This window comes from Sinohyriopsis cumingii, chromosome 16 (genome assembly GCF_028554795.1).
Source record: "Sinohyriopsis cumingii isolate HCF-2022 chromosome 16, ASM2855479v2, whole genome shotgun sequence".
Taxonomy (NCBI): domain Eukaryota; kingdom Metazoa; phylum Mollusca; class Bivalvia; order Unionida; family Unionidae; genus Sinohyriopsis; species Sinohyriopsis cumingii.
This window is the reverse complement of record NC_142976.1, coordinates 15584649-15603458: the sequence shown is the minus strand read 5'-3', so window position 1 is coordinate 15603458 and position 18810 is coordinate 15584649. Positions and strand designations below refer to the sequence as shown.

At 37.9% G+C, this 18810-nt stretch overlaps 1 protein-coding gene across 1 annotated transcript in view; it reads right to left on the bottom strand.

Moving 5' to 3' along the window:
• Window positions 1-18810, bottom strand: part of LOC149779982 (uncharacterized) — a 91878-nt gene that overhangs the window by 36324 nt on the left and 36744 nt on the right. Inside the window, exons 10-12 of the mRNA XM_089937377.1 lie at window positions 12553-12746; window positions 11561-11678; window positions 1432-1585 (exon numbers count right to left, since the gene is read on the bottom strand). Of these exons, the coding sequence (XP_089793503.1) occupies window positions 1432-1585; window positions 11561-11678; window positions 12553-12746 (466 nt within the window). The remainder of the gene's footprint in view (window positions 1-1431; window positions 1586-11560; window positions 11679-12552; window positions 12747-18810) is intronic.

Below are 18810 nucleotides of genomic sequence, written 5' to 3'. Positions count from 1 at the left end.
TCAACTATTTCAATACAAGCGTGTCGCACTAACGAATATATGATTTTAACAGACGGTTTGGTGCTTGTATTCAGCTGTAGATATCAATTTCAACCTATGCCCAAACATCTCTGAGGAATGATGGTTTAATGAAACAGCGACTGCGCTTCTACATTGCCAAGCAAATATCATGGCAGCAATCTTCCCCAGCCCACGCTCAGGGTAAGTTAATAAAAGTGATATCCTGCATCCTCACCTCACGAGAAACAGCTCTCAGAGAACGATATGGATTCCCAAAATAAATGATGACTTTCTATTGTGCAAAAACCGAGCTATTAACTGAACTGAACTTGAAGAACTCGGCTTTGCAAGCTAACCAAACTTATTGGCAGTTATTTCCCTTCAATTATTATTCATGGGTGCCGTTGTAGATTAGTGTTTGGCATACCGGACTCACGGCCGAAAGGATGCGAGTTCAAAAATTAATATTTGACCAGCCAGAGTCGTCTACCGTGGTGCCTCCATGGGCAAGGGATTTTATTCCTATTGCCTCGGAACTAAATATTCGACTTGTGCTGCTCTGTTGGCGCTCACCAGTTTTGTATTTTGCATAAGGGGTAGAATATTAAAAAAATAGAATCTCCCTGGGTGTCCTCACTGGTTATACTGGCTATTTAAAAAGGACCTTGTATATAATAGGTATAATTCAAAGAACCTCTAATTCTCTTTATTTTGTTCTATGATTGATGGGTGTAATATGGGTTATAGAGCATACAGCTTGGCTTTATTTCAAACGTGCACCTCTAAAAAAACTGCTAGCTCCGCTTGGTCATTTTCACTTCCTGGATTTCAGAGGTAAATTGTAAAAATATACAGCGGATAACATTTTATAAAATATATTTTATTATTTGGTAATTCATTCATTGCACTCTCAGAAGCTGTTATTGTCTAGTATGGCAAAATTCATTTTCCCTAATTTAATAACTGCTAAAGATGGTGTACTTTACACTAATTCAGGTTGACTTTTTTAGCACAAGGAAGCAGTCATTTTAGTTATCTGTGTGCTGAGATCATTTACAATTTCCACAATGAAATTTCAGCCACACTACATGAAAGTAACATAGAGGTATATCAACATTCTCTTCGTTGTGTATGTTGCAAATGTAAACAACTTCACCTTATACCCACCACTTTTTCAGAAATTCAGAATATTTGTAGAGCGCACCCTATGTCTTAATGCACCAAAACCAGACGTTTGAGTTATTCCTCTTTACATTAGCATAGCGAGTTCCGTGTGAGAATGACTTAGTAAGACCATTAATTCCTAAGTCACAGGCTAATTATTCCACTTGATAAATCTTTTGCATGCAACAAAACAAATAATCACTGAAATATATCGAATTTACGAAAGAAGAGAGAAATACAAATGTAGTTCAGACAAATATAAAGTACCGGACTTCTGGAAGATCTTTTTTTCTTTCCCTTCCGTGGTCGTCCCAAGAGCATGTCCTTTTTGGTTGCATCTTGACTCTGTTCGTCTTCTGGATCCGGGATTCTTGTCTCAGCGACATCATCCGGCGGAAATGTGTCCAAATAGGCACTAAACCTGGAGAATATTTATGAATGAATTCTGTTTTTACTTATACCCTGCAAAGGCACGGTCTAAGATGTAACTCAGTAGTAGTGACTATATCAAATTCTATTGACGAAGTGTATGAGGATAGAACAAATAATACTAATTTAATTTACCCCCATTGCATAGGTATCGGAGAGACTGTTCTTAAAATAATAGAAAACAATTATCAAGCTAATGTAGACGATACGTCAGTAAAATCTTCCAGAATTGGGCACAATGGAAATGAATACTTTCGGACCGATTTTTACTTTTTTGTTTGCTGTTTTAATCAGTTTTCTTTACAGATGATTTTAAATAGTTTGTCTCCGGTATGGTCCCCGAACAGACAGATTAAACAAAGGATACACAGTTTTCCTCCATTCAGTATCTTTTTGTCTTCCAAACTACATTAATGTTTGATTACTGTGATATCTTTCTAAGCAAAACTTCATCGGATTTGGTATTGGTGGAAATACACAGGAACTGAAAATACCCGATGTTCGTTGTTATTATTTTATTACTGTCGCATCACACATTAATATATCTTTAAAATACATTTCAAATACGAGCAGCACTCTAGGCCAGTGGACCTATCGGAAAGTGGGTAGGTGTGGTCGTACGCGTATGCGTGTTAGTGTACCCCCCAGTTGGGCTGACCACGATTTACGAACGAGGAGGTACTGCAGGCTTTGCGGGTTTCTACGCTATTTTGAATGAATATACGAACGTACGTGTGAATGCGATTCTGAAAACAAGCTCACCACCTTTATGTGACCAGGGGGTGTCTTACTTGTGTGGGTGACCGGGAGGGCTCTTAATAAAAAAAATAATACAAAAAAACAAAACAATTTATTTTTTTACGAACGAATAAAAATTGAACGATACTATTGTCACACATCACACATTACATATTGCTGGTGTAGCTCGACGTGTTATTGAGCTTTTGGCAACGTGCATCGAGGGCATGGATTAACTGAACATCGATGTACAAAGAAGGGTACTGGAAAGAACGGGTCCACAGTAGTGGTGCTAAACTCATAGAGTTGCCGTGTTAGAGAGTGTAATGAAGCTGTTATCAAAACGATAACGGGAAATATTTTGCATAATTCGGGTAAATATGCAAATAAAAAGCGTGATCGCCTTATTTACACTTTCCAGTTAAACGCACAGTCAGATTCTATCGCCGTGATGTTTCTCACACCATCGATGATATTGTCGCGTGCGACCCAGCGTCAGTAAGGCTATCTGGCAGCGATACCAGGTCTGACAGCATTGATTAGTTTGTGTTACCCTCTGATTTTCGTACCGAAGATTTTTTCATGAGGAGCAACGAAAAACAGCATCGAAATGCTCAAACAACGTCGATGCAGTTACCAATAATCCGTTTACGATCGCATATATGGCATTACATTTTGCACAGCAAAATAAAAAGAACACACCCCAAAAGAAAACAATTGGAGACCCACTCCAAAATGTTTTCTAGAGGGTGTCCAACGATGTTTTGTAGAATATGGGCATACTGGTTATGGGAATACCAGATATAACCTGGATGACGATGCCGGAGTTGACATGGTCGTGTGTTATCCAGTTATTTCACTCCTGTGTGGCGAGTGAAAACCATATTTTGAGCGATTTGTTCACCCCCACATATGAACTTACACGCGTGTCCGTGAACGGACTCCTTCCCGACATGGATTTAACTGGATTTGCTTGAGATCAGCAGTTTTGAGTTTGTCATGAATTTTCATACGTGCTTAGTAATGACGTCATTTTGATCCAACGTGCCCGGGGGGTACCACTGAAGTATCCAGAAACGGACGTGTGTTGATTCAAATTGTGCTACTGCAAAATACTAAAGATTTGAACATCACAAAAACAGGTCTGGCTTCCTAAACCACACGCCGATGCAACGCGCGATGAAGTTCACACGCAAAACATATCAGACAAAAGAATGTAGATTTACAGCCGAGGCGTCCGAATATTGAAATTTCTCATGAATGATCAACAAATTTCCTACAACAGTGGTCAGAGTTGCCAGTGATTCATTTTACATCAAGTCAATTATCACCCGTGTTCCAGATGGTGGTGTTTTGACCATTCATACTACAACGACAAGTTTAAACAACACAAACCCGGAGACAAATTAAGAAAACACCTCCAAATACACTATACGGCCACTGGAGAATTAGACAAAGCATTTAAATGCCGAGAATCCGAGATAAAAACTGTTGTGCAAGAACATGACGGCAATAATTAGCTCGTGACGATGACACAGCACCATCGGTCAACTATCCACTTGCGTGTCATCGACTTTTGTTACTTAAATAGCTGTTGCGGATCTGGTAAAACCACAGGTGCAATCACGCTGTTTCACAACCAGGATTTAAGCGTGTTAACCTCCACGCACAGACTCGCCCAAGAATTTAGAGACCGAAAAGTAACCTTAGAACTAGTATTTTGCCAATGATAAAGTTCAGGACTTCCATTCACAGACTCCTCGTTGAAATCGGTCGCTGCGATAATACGTCGTCTGAGGAAAACAAAGTAATTTTGTCATACAAATGACGTCGGAGATGAATAAAATTACTTGTTTATTTGTCCCAAATTTCACAAAGAAATTGTATGTTTCTAAAACCGTTTTATTACCACAAACCATCCTTTTGGAAAATTACAAGCCTTATTTGCCACCAAAAATCGCCAAATTTTCCAAAGTCCTGCAATTTTTTCAAAATGTAATAATGAAAACAATATCATAAACTTGCTGCTATCTGTGGAAGTGTTATATTTCCATAATTGACAACAATATATTTCTATCAATCCCTCTCTCTGAAGACTTTTGTACACTACATGACATACATTCTGCTGTACGAAGATAATGTTACATGCACGCACCCAAATGATGTCACAAACGCCCGAATGTTTAATTTTGCTATGATTGCAAATATTGACCTATGACATGATTTGTATCTCCATATGTTAGTGACGTCGCCTTACAATACTGTAACAGTTGTGGTATTCTCATATGCCACCTATGTGTGGCCGGGGTTTTCTTTTTATTAATAAAAGGTTTGTTCTGTTCTGTTCTGTCAATGCAATTGCATTGTAAAAGAGCTTAAATATGGCAACTGGTGTCTCTGATATGCAGTAACAGTTCACAGTTCACAAGAATTAGCGACATCGCATATAAAACACATCTGAATCATCGATTATTGTATTGAATGGTCGAACTTAGCGAAGATTGCCATATCACGGATCAAATACGCAGTTGTCCATGGTGCTTGTTCCAGGACACATTAGTAGATATCAAAGACGTACTTGCGCCATCGCAAAACAAAACGTCAAAATCGAATGCGATTCACGAACTTGTGATTTCAGACAGTTTACCAAATATCGTATTGATAATCAACTAGGTCATCAGCGCGGCATGAATGTAACTGTAGCAGGGGTGCTGATACGTTATCGTGTTAATACTCATCTAAGTGGCAATTGTATATATGCATGTATCACTTCCAGTTCCTCACGGACAAATCCAAGTTTGGACCAATGAGCGAACTAATATATTGTTGGTGCGCTGTTTCAACGGGTTACGTGCGAAACTGTATGAGTAGTCAAACTCTAAATGGGATCAGTAGCTCTCCGTGCTTTACTTTCGAATTCATCAGGCGCGTACAAATATCTCACAAAGACATCGTGTCCCAACAAGGGTTGCATACAGAATGTACTGACATTTTTCTTGCATCAGCAGTAATAGAATTCTGCCGTAATACTTGAAGCGTTAACCACGCATGAGCAACTCATCTTTATCGACGCGTGTTGAACTAGCAAATGTACTGATTGCCGTGGTGTCAATCCAATAATGACTTGGGATGCGACAAGCAGATTCCATGTCGTTTTATAACTCAGCTGTTGTCAATTTACTGCCGACCAAAATTTTGATTTCCATCGCGGTGTTGACTAACTATTTCGCAATTCCATCTCGTACGCTGCGATCCTTGATCACACCTAATTCATAATTCGTAGATCAGCTGCACGTCAGCTACATGCCTGTCAGAGTGTTTGCGATTCCCTAGCACGTTGTTGATCACGGTCGTTAAATCGCATATCCAATCGCGTTCGTGATCCACAATAACTATATCCAGGAAGATGTTTTTCGCTAGGATATTTGTCCCACGGGAACCCGGGCAGTTTCCCTAACGCAGATCTAGCGCTGACGCATGAACTGATCAATGACTTGTACAGTGACACTCGCGCGACTGGGTCATTAATGACCAGCACAATTAACTTAGCACGATTACAAAAACAAATTATACAACAGCGTCACTATCAGAAATCAACGAAGCAATGCGACGTGTGGTCACGAATACAAACATGAAGTACGTACCATCACGATGGTGCCCGCCAGCATGACCAAACCCAAATCTGAAATTATATTTCACCACGCAATCTCAGTCCTGCCTGGCCAAGCACTCTTGGGCGCAAATACGTGTATTTTACAGTGGCCAAACATTCTTTTGGAAGTCTGGCTGCGAATAATTCGCTCGTGTTCGTGTGGAGAATGAAAACCATCAAGCTCGAACAAGTGCCTGATTGGCACGTGGTAAGTGTCACCAGTGGCACGTAATGAAATCGAAGCCTTCAACGATGAATTTCAGCGGTGAATCTCAAATATCACAGACAAAGAATACAAAATCGCCTTATCCACGAGCCATCGAAATATCCACCGAGGAATAAGAGGCTGAAATTTTGCGCGTCTTCGATCATAATAGAGCTGGGTTGGCCCTAAGATGCATGCCCACCTATTAATAAGAGATTATTTTTCAGCAATCCCGACTACCACGCATTTAAAACCGAAAGTATTGAACCCCAATAAGTGACTTTATATCTCTCCGGTTATAGTTAATATCACGTCGACGACCGTGATCAATCTAACGTGTGATGCTATTCAAGGTAGTTATTAGTTATCACACGGACATCAAGGACACATTTTATAGTTTTGCCCATCAAGCATCTCCGATGGACCGGATTTATGTCGTGGTGCTCAACAAGGTTTATTATACTGATTTATAGTTTTGCCCATCAAGTATCTCCGCTCAACAAGGTTTATTTACTTTGCAACAACAACACGTTGTCGCGGGTGAGGTTATTGCTAACGGACCAAGGTGGACATGTGCTTGATTTGCGCGGCCAAACGCGTACGATGACGATCGTTCATCATTACGCAGCTAAACCAGTAAGAGAACTATATCAACACACGCCTGTATATCGCGCCGTTTACAGCAATGACTGAGATAATGTTATCATGGGTCTGTTTGGGAGAATGGTCTTGGAAGCGTTGCCGATTGCAAAACATCTTGGTATAAAAGATATTGATGTTGTCAAGGAAAAAGGAAATCGGGATCGTCGTTGACATGACTGGATAGGTGAGATGATTACGACATCGACCAACGTCGGTCAAGGTTGAATTGCCAAGCACCACTGACATGCCTACGGAAATTAAAAAATTAATAACCAATTCAGCAATGAAGCGACTGTGTGCACTAGTGGCTAGCGATCCGGTCCCTTTTGATCCAGTGTCAGTCAAGCCGCGCACTACAACGTGACCGTGAATCTAATTATTGAGGGTGGAATAGTCTGACAAACGTGCGAAAAGTATAATCTGTGTCCGTGCATGCTTATCAATATTATTCTTATGATGCTACATTTCAAAATAACCGATGGAGAATACAAGTAAAGGTTCAAAATAACAAGCAGATACTTTCTCCCGGTTGAATTTTTCATTGAAGTCGAAGGGGCCCAGCCGAAATCCATGAGTCAACGGAGCATAGTGGCTTTGTCAGCAACGAAATAATGACCATTTTCAAAAACGCCCGATACATCATCCATAAAAAAGAATTTGAGCGTTTATAAGGTATGTCGATTTGTCCACGACGATGCTCTAATTGGCTAGATACAATGATGATTATTTCCTAAGTAAACGCTCGACAACGACGTTCGCCAAAGATACATAATATTATGCAAATAATAGACCCATTTATCAAAGTAACAATTCGTGGAACAATACAATGACCGACACGGATACGGGCAAGGCTGCAGGTCTGTTCACGTGGCAGCATGGAGTTTCAGTATCACGACACGTGTTAATAGCGTTTCAGGACAGAAGACGGTTGAATAGTCAAAACGGAAATCCGATAATGTTTGGCCGACAAAACCTGTCTGAAGTATCAATGTGACTGAACGGTCATCGGGAACAAGATGTTCTGATCTGATTTTAAGCAGAACCACGCCGCACGAACATATCACAGACTGATGACGTTCAGGGAGAGAGATCACAACGTTGACACAAGACTGCAGATTTCTCAACAAGATTTTGAATCGTATTACCGGATTTATTAATTTTCTCTGAAACAGCTGGATTTATTCAGACAGTCTGTGGTGGATATACATTTTCTGAACCTCCTTGGGTGCACTGCCGGCTGGTGTTGTCGCATACAAATGAATCAACATATTATTGGACAAAATACTGATGATCGAGGAGGTCGGTGGACAAATGAAGGTCGTTGACATCCCAGTGAAAAACATGAAATTGTGATTTGCACCCGAGATTAAACAAACGCTCGCGCAGACGAATATAATATGTCATGCAAGAATTTCACAGTTACGCTGCCAGAGTCAACATAGATAATTGAAATCCGCCACGGAAGAAAACAAGAAAACACAGTAGTATTTTTCAGACTGTCCAGAACCGCAGTGGCGGGCTGGACACATAAACTGCCATCGATGGCAAGGCAAGTAAAGTAAATCAGGTTAATGTGGAACGGAAGGACAGCTGCGTAGTCGCAATAACATTATGCGTGCATGAATTTGCCAAGATAGAAAAACACGGAACATTTAGATATATGGCGGCAATACATCATCATTGCCTCACCCACGGTTGCCAAAGCAGTCGCGCTGGGTGCTGTCGGAACCGACGAAAATGTTATGGAAAACGGCAACTGAAGGCCGTGTTGAAACACGACGACGATAAGGTGGTTGTCTTCCAATTTTATCAGCGTCTATGCCCGCGCCTGCTAGTACAAGTTTATTACCCTAAAATGTAAAGGCAGGAGTTTGTCTGATCCTTCAACGCGGCTCATGAGTCATACTAAATCGGGTGTGAACCGCAATCGACAATCAGTGACGTTGCCGTTGTGCAACTTTGATTTGATCTAGGTGGCGTAGCTGTGAATTATTGTTGATGAAACCATATGCGCTCGAGATCGGAAACAACAACTTAGTTTCTTATGCAGGTCCAGGCACTCACTGGGTCGCATAACCGAGAGCTCCTCACGGCAATATATACTCTGATTCATACGGATTAGCACCTACGTTTGAATTTCTCGAGTAAGTTGCGGCTCCATTGCGAGGATCACGCACGCCAATGTGGTATTTGATGCTATCACCACAGACTTACTGATCTAGTTTAGCCTGTTAAAAGGCATTGTGGTGCTTGACAAGATCAGCCGACCTTAAGATCCTATCGCAGCCACATACGAGTAAGTGTACTCTTTTTCGAGAACGGGAATTAACAGCTGACTAATAAAATATGCCTGTGGATAATTATGAATGATCGTGAAAATAAAACTCTTATCGCCACGTTCGACCCGTCACCGTTTGTCACAAAAACTGATTAAACTGATTTCATGAATCTCGCCGGATTTGGCCTGTTTGAGGTTGTTGTATTTCATACTCAATTTGGTTAGATGAAAACCAACCATATAAAATTGATCTTTATCGTCACCGGACTGCTAGGACTTACGTGAGCAAATTTTTCTGAGATCAAACCGGTTGGTAAACTCAAGGAGCCTGATATGTTCTTTAGAACCATCTGGGATGAAATACAACGCAACGTTGCATAACACGGCAACACATTGGCGGCTAAACTCAACATGAACAATAACTGAATTGTACTCGTGCGGTATCCCATCAGTGACCTTGATGCCGGGAAAAAAGTACGTTGATGACAGGGACACAAATATTACTACGCTCAGAAACGAATATGAAGAAGACGTAAAGGTATTCACGCATGTGCGTAATAACGTCCGTGAACTCGATAAAGCCGCTGATGACTTAGGGGGCAAAACACAAGGAAATCAAAATAAAAATTGCCGAGATTGCTATCAAGCTGAACACGATAGACGATTTCCATAGTGAAATTATTAAGCGGTTGTGTGTCGTCCACGATGACTGGTTAATATCTGACCGGAACGAGTGTCTTCTTGCAGGTTTTACTACGACATGAATTGGTTAACAGAGATACGCAACAGTGAACAACTGTTTGAGGATGAACTTGTTGCGATTAAGACCGGGACGGTCGGACTAACCGCACTGATAATTCCTTGAGTGATTCATTTTGGTCATTTTAAAATGTTACGAATCTATCATCATTAACAAAGTAACAGAAATAAGCAAAACCAAAAGGTTTTGTAAAACTTAACAAATAATTTAATTATCAAAGTTATAAATGAAGATATGAGAGGAACATACAGCATTATGAAGTGAATTAAAAAAATAACCCTGAAACAATTCTATTAAAGTTAAAAAGAATGAAATGTTCCATATACATTTCAGAACAGAAATGCATAGCTTCGCCAAGAATCGTAACATTGTCAAAATTGCGTTGTTCAGAACTCCTTTGAATAATTCACAACAGTCCCAAAATATTATTTAGTCCAATGAGCACTTTCTATTTCCACTGAATAATCCAAGCAAATGTTTTTGCTCTCAAATAATACCTAGGTACGACATAGATAAAAAGTTTTCAGAGTTGATGTTACGACATAAACCTAAAGGATGATTCCAAAATAGGGATGAATCTGATTACTCATTTCTCTCCTTATGTACACTTCGAGAGTCTAATTTTAATGTTAGTAACTGTCAACACATACATATGCATCTATTTATAATTACTATGTTTGATTTTCCCATCACGATATTTTCTCTCAGATTATTTTAGGTTCACCATAAATAACAATTCTTATCATTTTATATTTAACTTCTATTTCTTGTCAGCAATATTTTTACCACACTCACTCACACGAGCGGGCTTTGTCACACAAATACAAGATGCCACCCATGCTCATTCAAGCGTGTCAATTTTTTTCTCTCCAGAATTGCACTTACACGCGAGTTCATATATTCAGATAAAATCGCATAAAACCCCGCAAAACCCACAGCACCTGCTCATTTATAAATCATCATTGGGCCAAACTGGGCGTCACACGCATACACATACACGAACAGCAACACCTACCACCGTCCGCATAGGTCCGCTTACCTGGGGTGCTGCTAATATGTAATACCTGTAACCTCAGGACCGCGCAAATAACATCATAACATCATGAAAAGGAAAGGCATACCTATCATGGTATTCGAATATATTTAAAAGTCAATTAACTAAGTATTCTGCAGACTGGTAAATTTATATCTTATTTTTCATCACTCAAATAAATAGTATTTTACATTTATACTCATTTCAAATTAAGTTTATTAAACTCGTCGAATGATTTGAAGCATTTGTTCTCAAAATCTTTCAAAACAGAAAATAGTCGACTAGTTTCTTAAATTTCATTAGCAATTAGGACTCATATACAAACCTCAGTTCATGTCCAAAATAGTCTCAGTATAACTATTTACTCCTGACATGTAAAGAATACAATTCTTCTGTGAATCAACGTATACTGCTGTAATCTCGCGCAATAATGACTTCAGGATCAACACTCGGGCATGGATCAATATCTACATTCCAATAAATCTTCCTCAATTAAAAATTATAACATGCTATTTGGTCCCCATCGCTTATGACGTGAAAAGCGTTATGTGACAGGCAAGTACGTAAGCACAGGATGACAGAAAATCCTTGCTAATTGCAAAATCAAGAGCGTGGTAATTAAGACTTGCCCATCATGTAAACTGATACAAACAACTTACCATTTCCTCTCCAGGACCTCATACACTGCATTCTGGGCACAAAACAGTAGTGCGGGAGTAACTTTATCCATGAATGGAAGCTGCTTAATTATCTCCTCGTCACAATCAAGCAGGGCTCCTAAGGGATATATTTCCATAGGTAAAAGAATGTATGTATGTATGTATGTATGTATGTACGTACGTACGTACGTACGTACGTACGTATGTATGTATGTATGTATGTATGTATGTATGTATGTATGTATGTATGTATGTATGTATGTATACAGAGAGAGAGAGAGAGAATTATAAATATACACCAGATAGAACGCTGGCTCAAGAGTGCATATAACACTAATTAAGTAACATCATTTTTTGGTGATGTGTGCTTAGTCGTGAGGGAATATGGGCTCGCGTGTGCAGGCAAGGCGATGGGTGCCGTATACTAGCGGACCTGGGTTCGAATATCCGTAGAGTACGAATTAAAATTCTCTAACCTATATATATATATATATATATATATATATATATATATATATATATATATATATATATATATATATATATATATATATATATATATATGTGTGTGTGTGTGTGTGTGTGTGTGTGGCTACTTAAATGAGAATTAGTAGGGACTGCACGCGATCGATCGATCGATCTATCGATTTCCATAAAGTATGGATAAGGAAGCATTGAGCATAAGCCGAGTTTAAAATGGTACAACGAATTTGATCATTTTTAGATTTTCATAGAATAGATCAACAAAGAACGTGAGGGAGACAGTATAAATATATTAACTTCCTTGATAGTAGGAAATACAGAGGGAAATTACACAAATTTCTTGGCTCATTCTACTCCTTACACAATATCTCGTCTGCAATAGACCCATGAGGTATTCATCCTGTAACTGATTTTCAAGGAATTTAACATTCAATCACAACACCAGCGAAAGCAGAAAAGTTATATTTTGTGCTGACGGGAGAAAAAATTAGTATTGCTTTGATACATACCATATTGTGTACTTTGTCCAAAGAACTTTCTGAAAATACTGAAAACTCTCATACGGCGGTTTTTAATATAGGGCATATTTTTTAGCTCCTCTACTTCTCGCCAAAACAAAAGTGGTGTTAAGGCGTTCTTTAGAGCCATGAAACGCTTGAAAAACTCGTACTGGTCCTTTGATCTTAAAACGTCCTGCAGACTTCTGAAATCCATAAAAAAATATGTCCTGTTGAAATCTTTATTAAAAAAATACAAAACAACTCCATTAATCATTTTACTATTTTTTGCATAAAAAGTTTCAAATATTCTGATTTGAAAATGGCAATATATTACCAATTATTGGAGTGATACGACGCAAAAGGTGTTGGTAAACTTTAGTTCATCCCAGACGGCAGTCGCCATTTGGCGGAATTTTCAACCCCCTCCCCACCCTACCCCACCCCCACACAAAAGAAAAATACTAGCTAAAATTCAAAAAACGGGTAAAAATACCAACTTGACAAAGTTGTCCCTGCTCCTATCATTACCCCAAAATATAGTGCTAGCGCACATGACACGCACGTGACACGATAATATAAAAGTACTACCATCCTAGAGCTCCTCTATATGTATTTTGAAAAACACTAGTCCAATTAAAGGAAAAATTGCAACCGATAATGTCTTAATCAGAGCTGTCCGATAATGTCTTAATCAGAGCTGTCCGATAATGTCTTAATCAGAGCTGTCCGATAATGTCTTAATCTGAGCTGTCCGATAATGTCTTAATCTGAGCTGTCCGATAATGTCTTAATCAGAGCTGTCCGATAGTGGCTTAATCAGACTTGTGATTTTGCTAATGAACTTAACCTCTTTTTCATTGAAAAGTCATTGAAACTGGTATTTCAGCTCTTCACTATAATATCCTAGATAGAGGTCATATAGAGGTCAGGAATCGTGGACTCTTTAAACGTTTACAATCAACATTTCTATGTAACACATTAGTCTTAATTAAGCATTTTTCCTAACTAACTAAATTACATTATAGTTTAAAGACCGTATTTTATTCTCTTTATTATGCATCGAGTCGAGCGAAAAATAATATAAAAAGTTGTGCCAAACATAAAAATGGAAAAAGCTATATTTTGATAGCTCCAACTGATTTCAGAGAGGTTATATAAATATGTCAGTAAGTAAATAGCAACACTCTTAATATCAACTGATAATGATTATTTGTTCAGAAAGTTTGGATTTTTTAAAATGTGGTCAAAGCTAGATTTGTACTAACAAAAAATACATATTTCATAATTCATAAAAGATGTCCTGCGATTTTTTTTGTAGAAAAGATGGAGATTTACAAATTACATCGAATGGCGATAATATCGAGATAATCATCCTCAACCCTGAAAGCAAGATTTTTTAAACCAATATGGTATGAAGAAATATATCACATATTTGATGGGACCAAATACACAAATTATAGTCGATTCAATTTCCGTTGCAACTATTGCAAAATAAACAAGATTACATAGATTCAACAAAGACAGAGATTGAATAAGTGAAAAGAAGGATAGATTTTTAAAAAGCACATTACAATTCTGCATATGAAATAGTAGTTTCTGAATTTAGCATAGAAATGGCAAGGTTAGACTTAAATTTACCATGGACATGGCAAGGTTTGGCTTAAATTTACCAAGAAAAGGCAATGTTAGACTTAAATTTACCACACAAATGGCAAGTTTTAACTTAAATCTGCCACAGATATGGCAAGGTTTGACTTAAATTTATCATAGAAATGGCAAGGGTAGACTTAAATTTACCATAGAAATAGCAAGGTTAGACTTAAATTTAACAAAACAATATCAAGGTTAGAATTAAATTTACTATAGAAGTAACAAGGTTAAACTTAAATTTACCATAGAAACGGCAAGGTTTGACTTAAATTTACCATAGAAATGGCAAGGTTAGACTTAAATTTAACAAAACAATGTCAAGGTTAGAATTAAATTTACTATAGAAATGACAAGGTTAAACTTACATTTACCATAAAAATAGCAAGGTTTGAGTTAAATTTACCATAGAAACGGCAAGGTTAGACTTAAATTTACCATACAAATGGCAAGGTTTGACTTAAATTGACAATAAAAATGGCAAGCTTAGACAAACTTACCATAAAAATGTTAATGTTAGACTTAAATTTACCATAGGAATGGCAATGTTAGACTTAAATTTACCATAGAAATGTCAAGGTTAGACTTAATTTTACCACAGAAATGGCAAGGTTAGACTTTAATTTACCAAGAAATGGCAAGGTTAGACTTAAATCTGCCACAGATATGGCAAGGTTTGACTTAAAATTACCATAGAAATGGCAAGGGTAGACATAAATTTACCATAAAAATAGCAAGGTTTAACTTAAATTTATCATATAAATGGCAAGGTTAGACTTAAATTTACCATAGAAACGGCAAGGTTTGACTTAAATTTACAAAAAAAATGGCAAGGTTAGACAAACTTACCATAAAAATGAAATATGACTGCTTGGTACTGATCATCTGAGTAACATCAACCCTTCTCCATGGAAATCTTTTTGGGGGTTCATTTTGTGTAATGTGTAAGTAGACAGTCGTATCAACAAATCTTTTAATTTCAGAATATGCCATAAGTCTTTCCTCTTTATTTTTCTTATCAGTTAAATTTATTTTTAAAAGCTACCGGATGTTTTGCTTTTAATCAGGTGTAAACTAGTACTTGTGGAGGGGTGGGAGGTGTCTTAAGGAATGGCTGACCGAAATGGGCGGATTGGTGTTTACAGAAACAATTTGTAAAATAGATACCTAAATAATTCCTCCAATTATAATAAAATGAGTGTACCAAACAGACCGAATAGATAGATAGATAGATAGATAGATAGATAGATAGATAGATAGAAAAAACACACGAACGTTTCACTTTATTCTTGAAATATTCGATTTGTATTTAAGTATCAAATGCATATATTTCTATTCTCTCAATAGTAACTGCTTCTTGGGAATTTATACAACTATATACATTAATTATAACTTTCCTTTTTCTTAGCATATGGCTATTTTACAGAATCTTGTACAGTGCAATTAATTCTTAAAACAGAGGTGGGCAAACTTTCCAGTGCAAGTGCCGCATACACAAATTTACACCTTGTCGCGGGTCGCATAGTTCCTTAAGTAAAATAATTAATATTTGAAATAGCAAAAACAAAAGGTTTTTCTAAATAACATCTCATTAATTTTCAGTTGTGAATATGTTGCTAATATTTGAAAACTTAAACTTAAACTTCAAAAGAAGCACATTTATTTGATAAACAGACTAACATAAACGGAGTCAGCGCGAATGATCACTTGTTCCTAGGCCGCATGAAAACCCTTGGCGGGCTGCATGAAAGCCCTTGGCGGGCCGCATGCGGCCCGTGGGCTGTAGTTTGCCCATCACTGCCTTAGATCATCATAACGCGACCCTATACAACATCACTCCTCATAACTACTTTCATATCTCTAATATTAAACCAAATGGTATGCAAAACATGCTTATAATTTGTTTATCAAAATCAAAAGTTTGAGTCAGATGTCCCTGCAAGCGAAATGGGCCAAGTTTATTACAAACGTAATTGAGTCGATGTTTACTTTACAAAATCAAACGCTTTAAAGTTAGAAGTCCCTGCAAGCGCAATCGGTTTTGTTTATTACAAACTTAACTGAGTCGATGTTTATTTGTCAATATCAAAAGTTTAAATGTTTTTAAGCCAGCGGTCCGTGCACGTGAAATCGGTTACGTTTATTACAAACGTGTTTGAATCTATGTTTACTTTTCAAAATCAAACGTTTTTAAGCCAGAAGTCCCTGCAAGCGCATTGTGTACTTGTTTATTACAAACGTGTTTGAGTCGATGCTGTTCGAATTGAAACGACTGTATCGGGCTGAGAAGATGAAAGTTGTATGCTACTTTCTGTAAACCATGACAGTTTGAAATCCCCGTATGGATGGGATTTAGCAGGCTTCAGACAGTTTGAAATCCCCGTATGGATGGGATTTAGCAGGCCTTCAGACAGTTTGAAATCCCCGTATGGATGGGATTTAGCAGGCCTTCAGACAGTTTGAAATCCCCGTATGGATGGATGCGATTTAGCAGGCTTCAGACAGTTTGAAATCCCCGTATGGATGGGATTTAGCAGGCCGTCAGAATTAATAGCTTACTAGATCCCTTACAAAATGTAGTACATGCTAAAACCCAACGAAGACTAAGACATCACTATGGAAAAGTGAATGTGCGTATGACTCAAGTTTCATTTCTTTTAAGCTGTGGAGGGCAACGTTGCAGGGTGTTATCAATGGATCAAATCCTCTCAGAAAAGTATGGTGAAGATTGACGACGATCAAGATAACAGGTGTGTAGTTCTACCAGTCTTGGTAATTAGAACCCGGGCACATAAAATTACATTGAAATTTAAGCGATTATGGTAGCATATTATAAAATAGTATTACCCGAAACAAGGAAAAGAAGTAGATACACTTTTGGAACAAACCAAGATTTATAACGAAAACGTGTGCCGATCTTGTGAAATACATACAAATCCCTAACACAAAGATATCTTTACGTCTATCATCACCAAAATCAGTTTGATGCTATTAAAATTTTAAAGAGCATCTTAGATACTTAGAGCAGTATGAAGACTGGTCTTTACCCAGTCGATGGTTACAATTTAGAAAAGCCATAGATCCTGTACGAGTCTGAAGGATGGCAAGGCAAGGATATGAAACGAGTTATCTGAAAACGAGGGGAAAAAATCCATACACTGTGTTTCGATGCCGCAAGTTCATACACTAAATTACTCTCCTACTACGAGAAAAAAAAAAATTTAGCAAAAAATCGATTAGGACGACATAGTCAGATTCTTTGAAACGTGAATAAAGAGAAACATTGAATCAGTCAAAAGAAGAAAAAATGCCCGATCAAGGTTATTGGTCAAACTCACTGTTTCCATGTGAGGAGCGATAGCGTGTCCATTTTTATGTGGAATTTTAAGATTTTTAACAATCGTCAGTAGGGAATGACGAAAATTAACATCAGTCGTTAACCTATGCTGGATGGAAATCAACAGTCAGACCCTGGACAATTAAAATCTCTTTAATAGATGATGCAACAACAAAATCGCTATGTAGGAGGAAGCAGGAAAAGTAGGCAAAGAAGGAGAAGAGAAATAATACGTTTTAACGCCATTTTCAACCAATATTGACTCTCACCAAGACAAAGCACGTTGAAATTCTTTTGCTTCAGAACGGTATCCCGTCGTTAGCATGCAGGTTAAAAGCGCACCGACAAATGTGCGCCAACAAAAGCGCTCACTGACAAAAGCAGGTAAGGCATAAATTGTAAAAGTTATTATGTCAAAAAAGGACAAATATTCGCTATTTTAAAAAATGTTTAATATTATTAATATGAGTTTCAGCGTATTATTTCTATCACTGTTCAAAATCAAACGTTATATGCATAATCAAGACAAACAAACAAGGCAGAACAATTATAAAAAATAATATGATTTTCATTTTCTTATGTCTATCATTTTTCAAACTGCAACGTTATGTGCGATTCCGCGCAGATATTCGATGAATGGTACCATACCGTATTTTGGATCAGTGATTATAAGATTAGTTTATGCTGCGTGTTTTTGTCGGCGCGCTTTTGACCTGCGCGCTTACGACAGGGTGCCATTCAGAACACTAAGGACCTGACTGATTAGAATAAAGAAAAATTCAAGTTTAAAATCATTGCCTATAATCACATGTGATCCCTGTTTATGATCTTTGAATGAATACATGGGAACATCATCGTTACATCATCCAACACAGTTTATATATGTCCCCAAAAGTAGAATCTCTCTTCGAAAACCGCAAAATATTCGAACCTATTTCATCATTACCTACATACCGCCACCACTCTTTTTTTAAAATGGCGACATGGTGGAATGGTTCCAATCACGTCCGCGTACGCACTAATGATATTTTTCTTTCACCTCAGTATTCCGAAGCGTATAAAGTGGCGAGCTGGCCGGTTTTGTCATTCATTGTTCCACTAGCCAAGATGAATGCGTCACAGTGTGAATAATCATTTGTCCGAGAGCTTGCTCCATTTGGACAGTGTAAGTAGCGTCCTAAACCGGATGGAAAAGCTACGCCTTTTTTCGGGGATAAGATCATTGGTAAAGAATGGTGGCTTTTACTTCAGAATAAGCACAGACCAGGTGAGAGATGTCATGG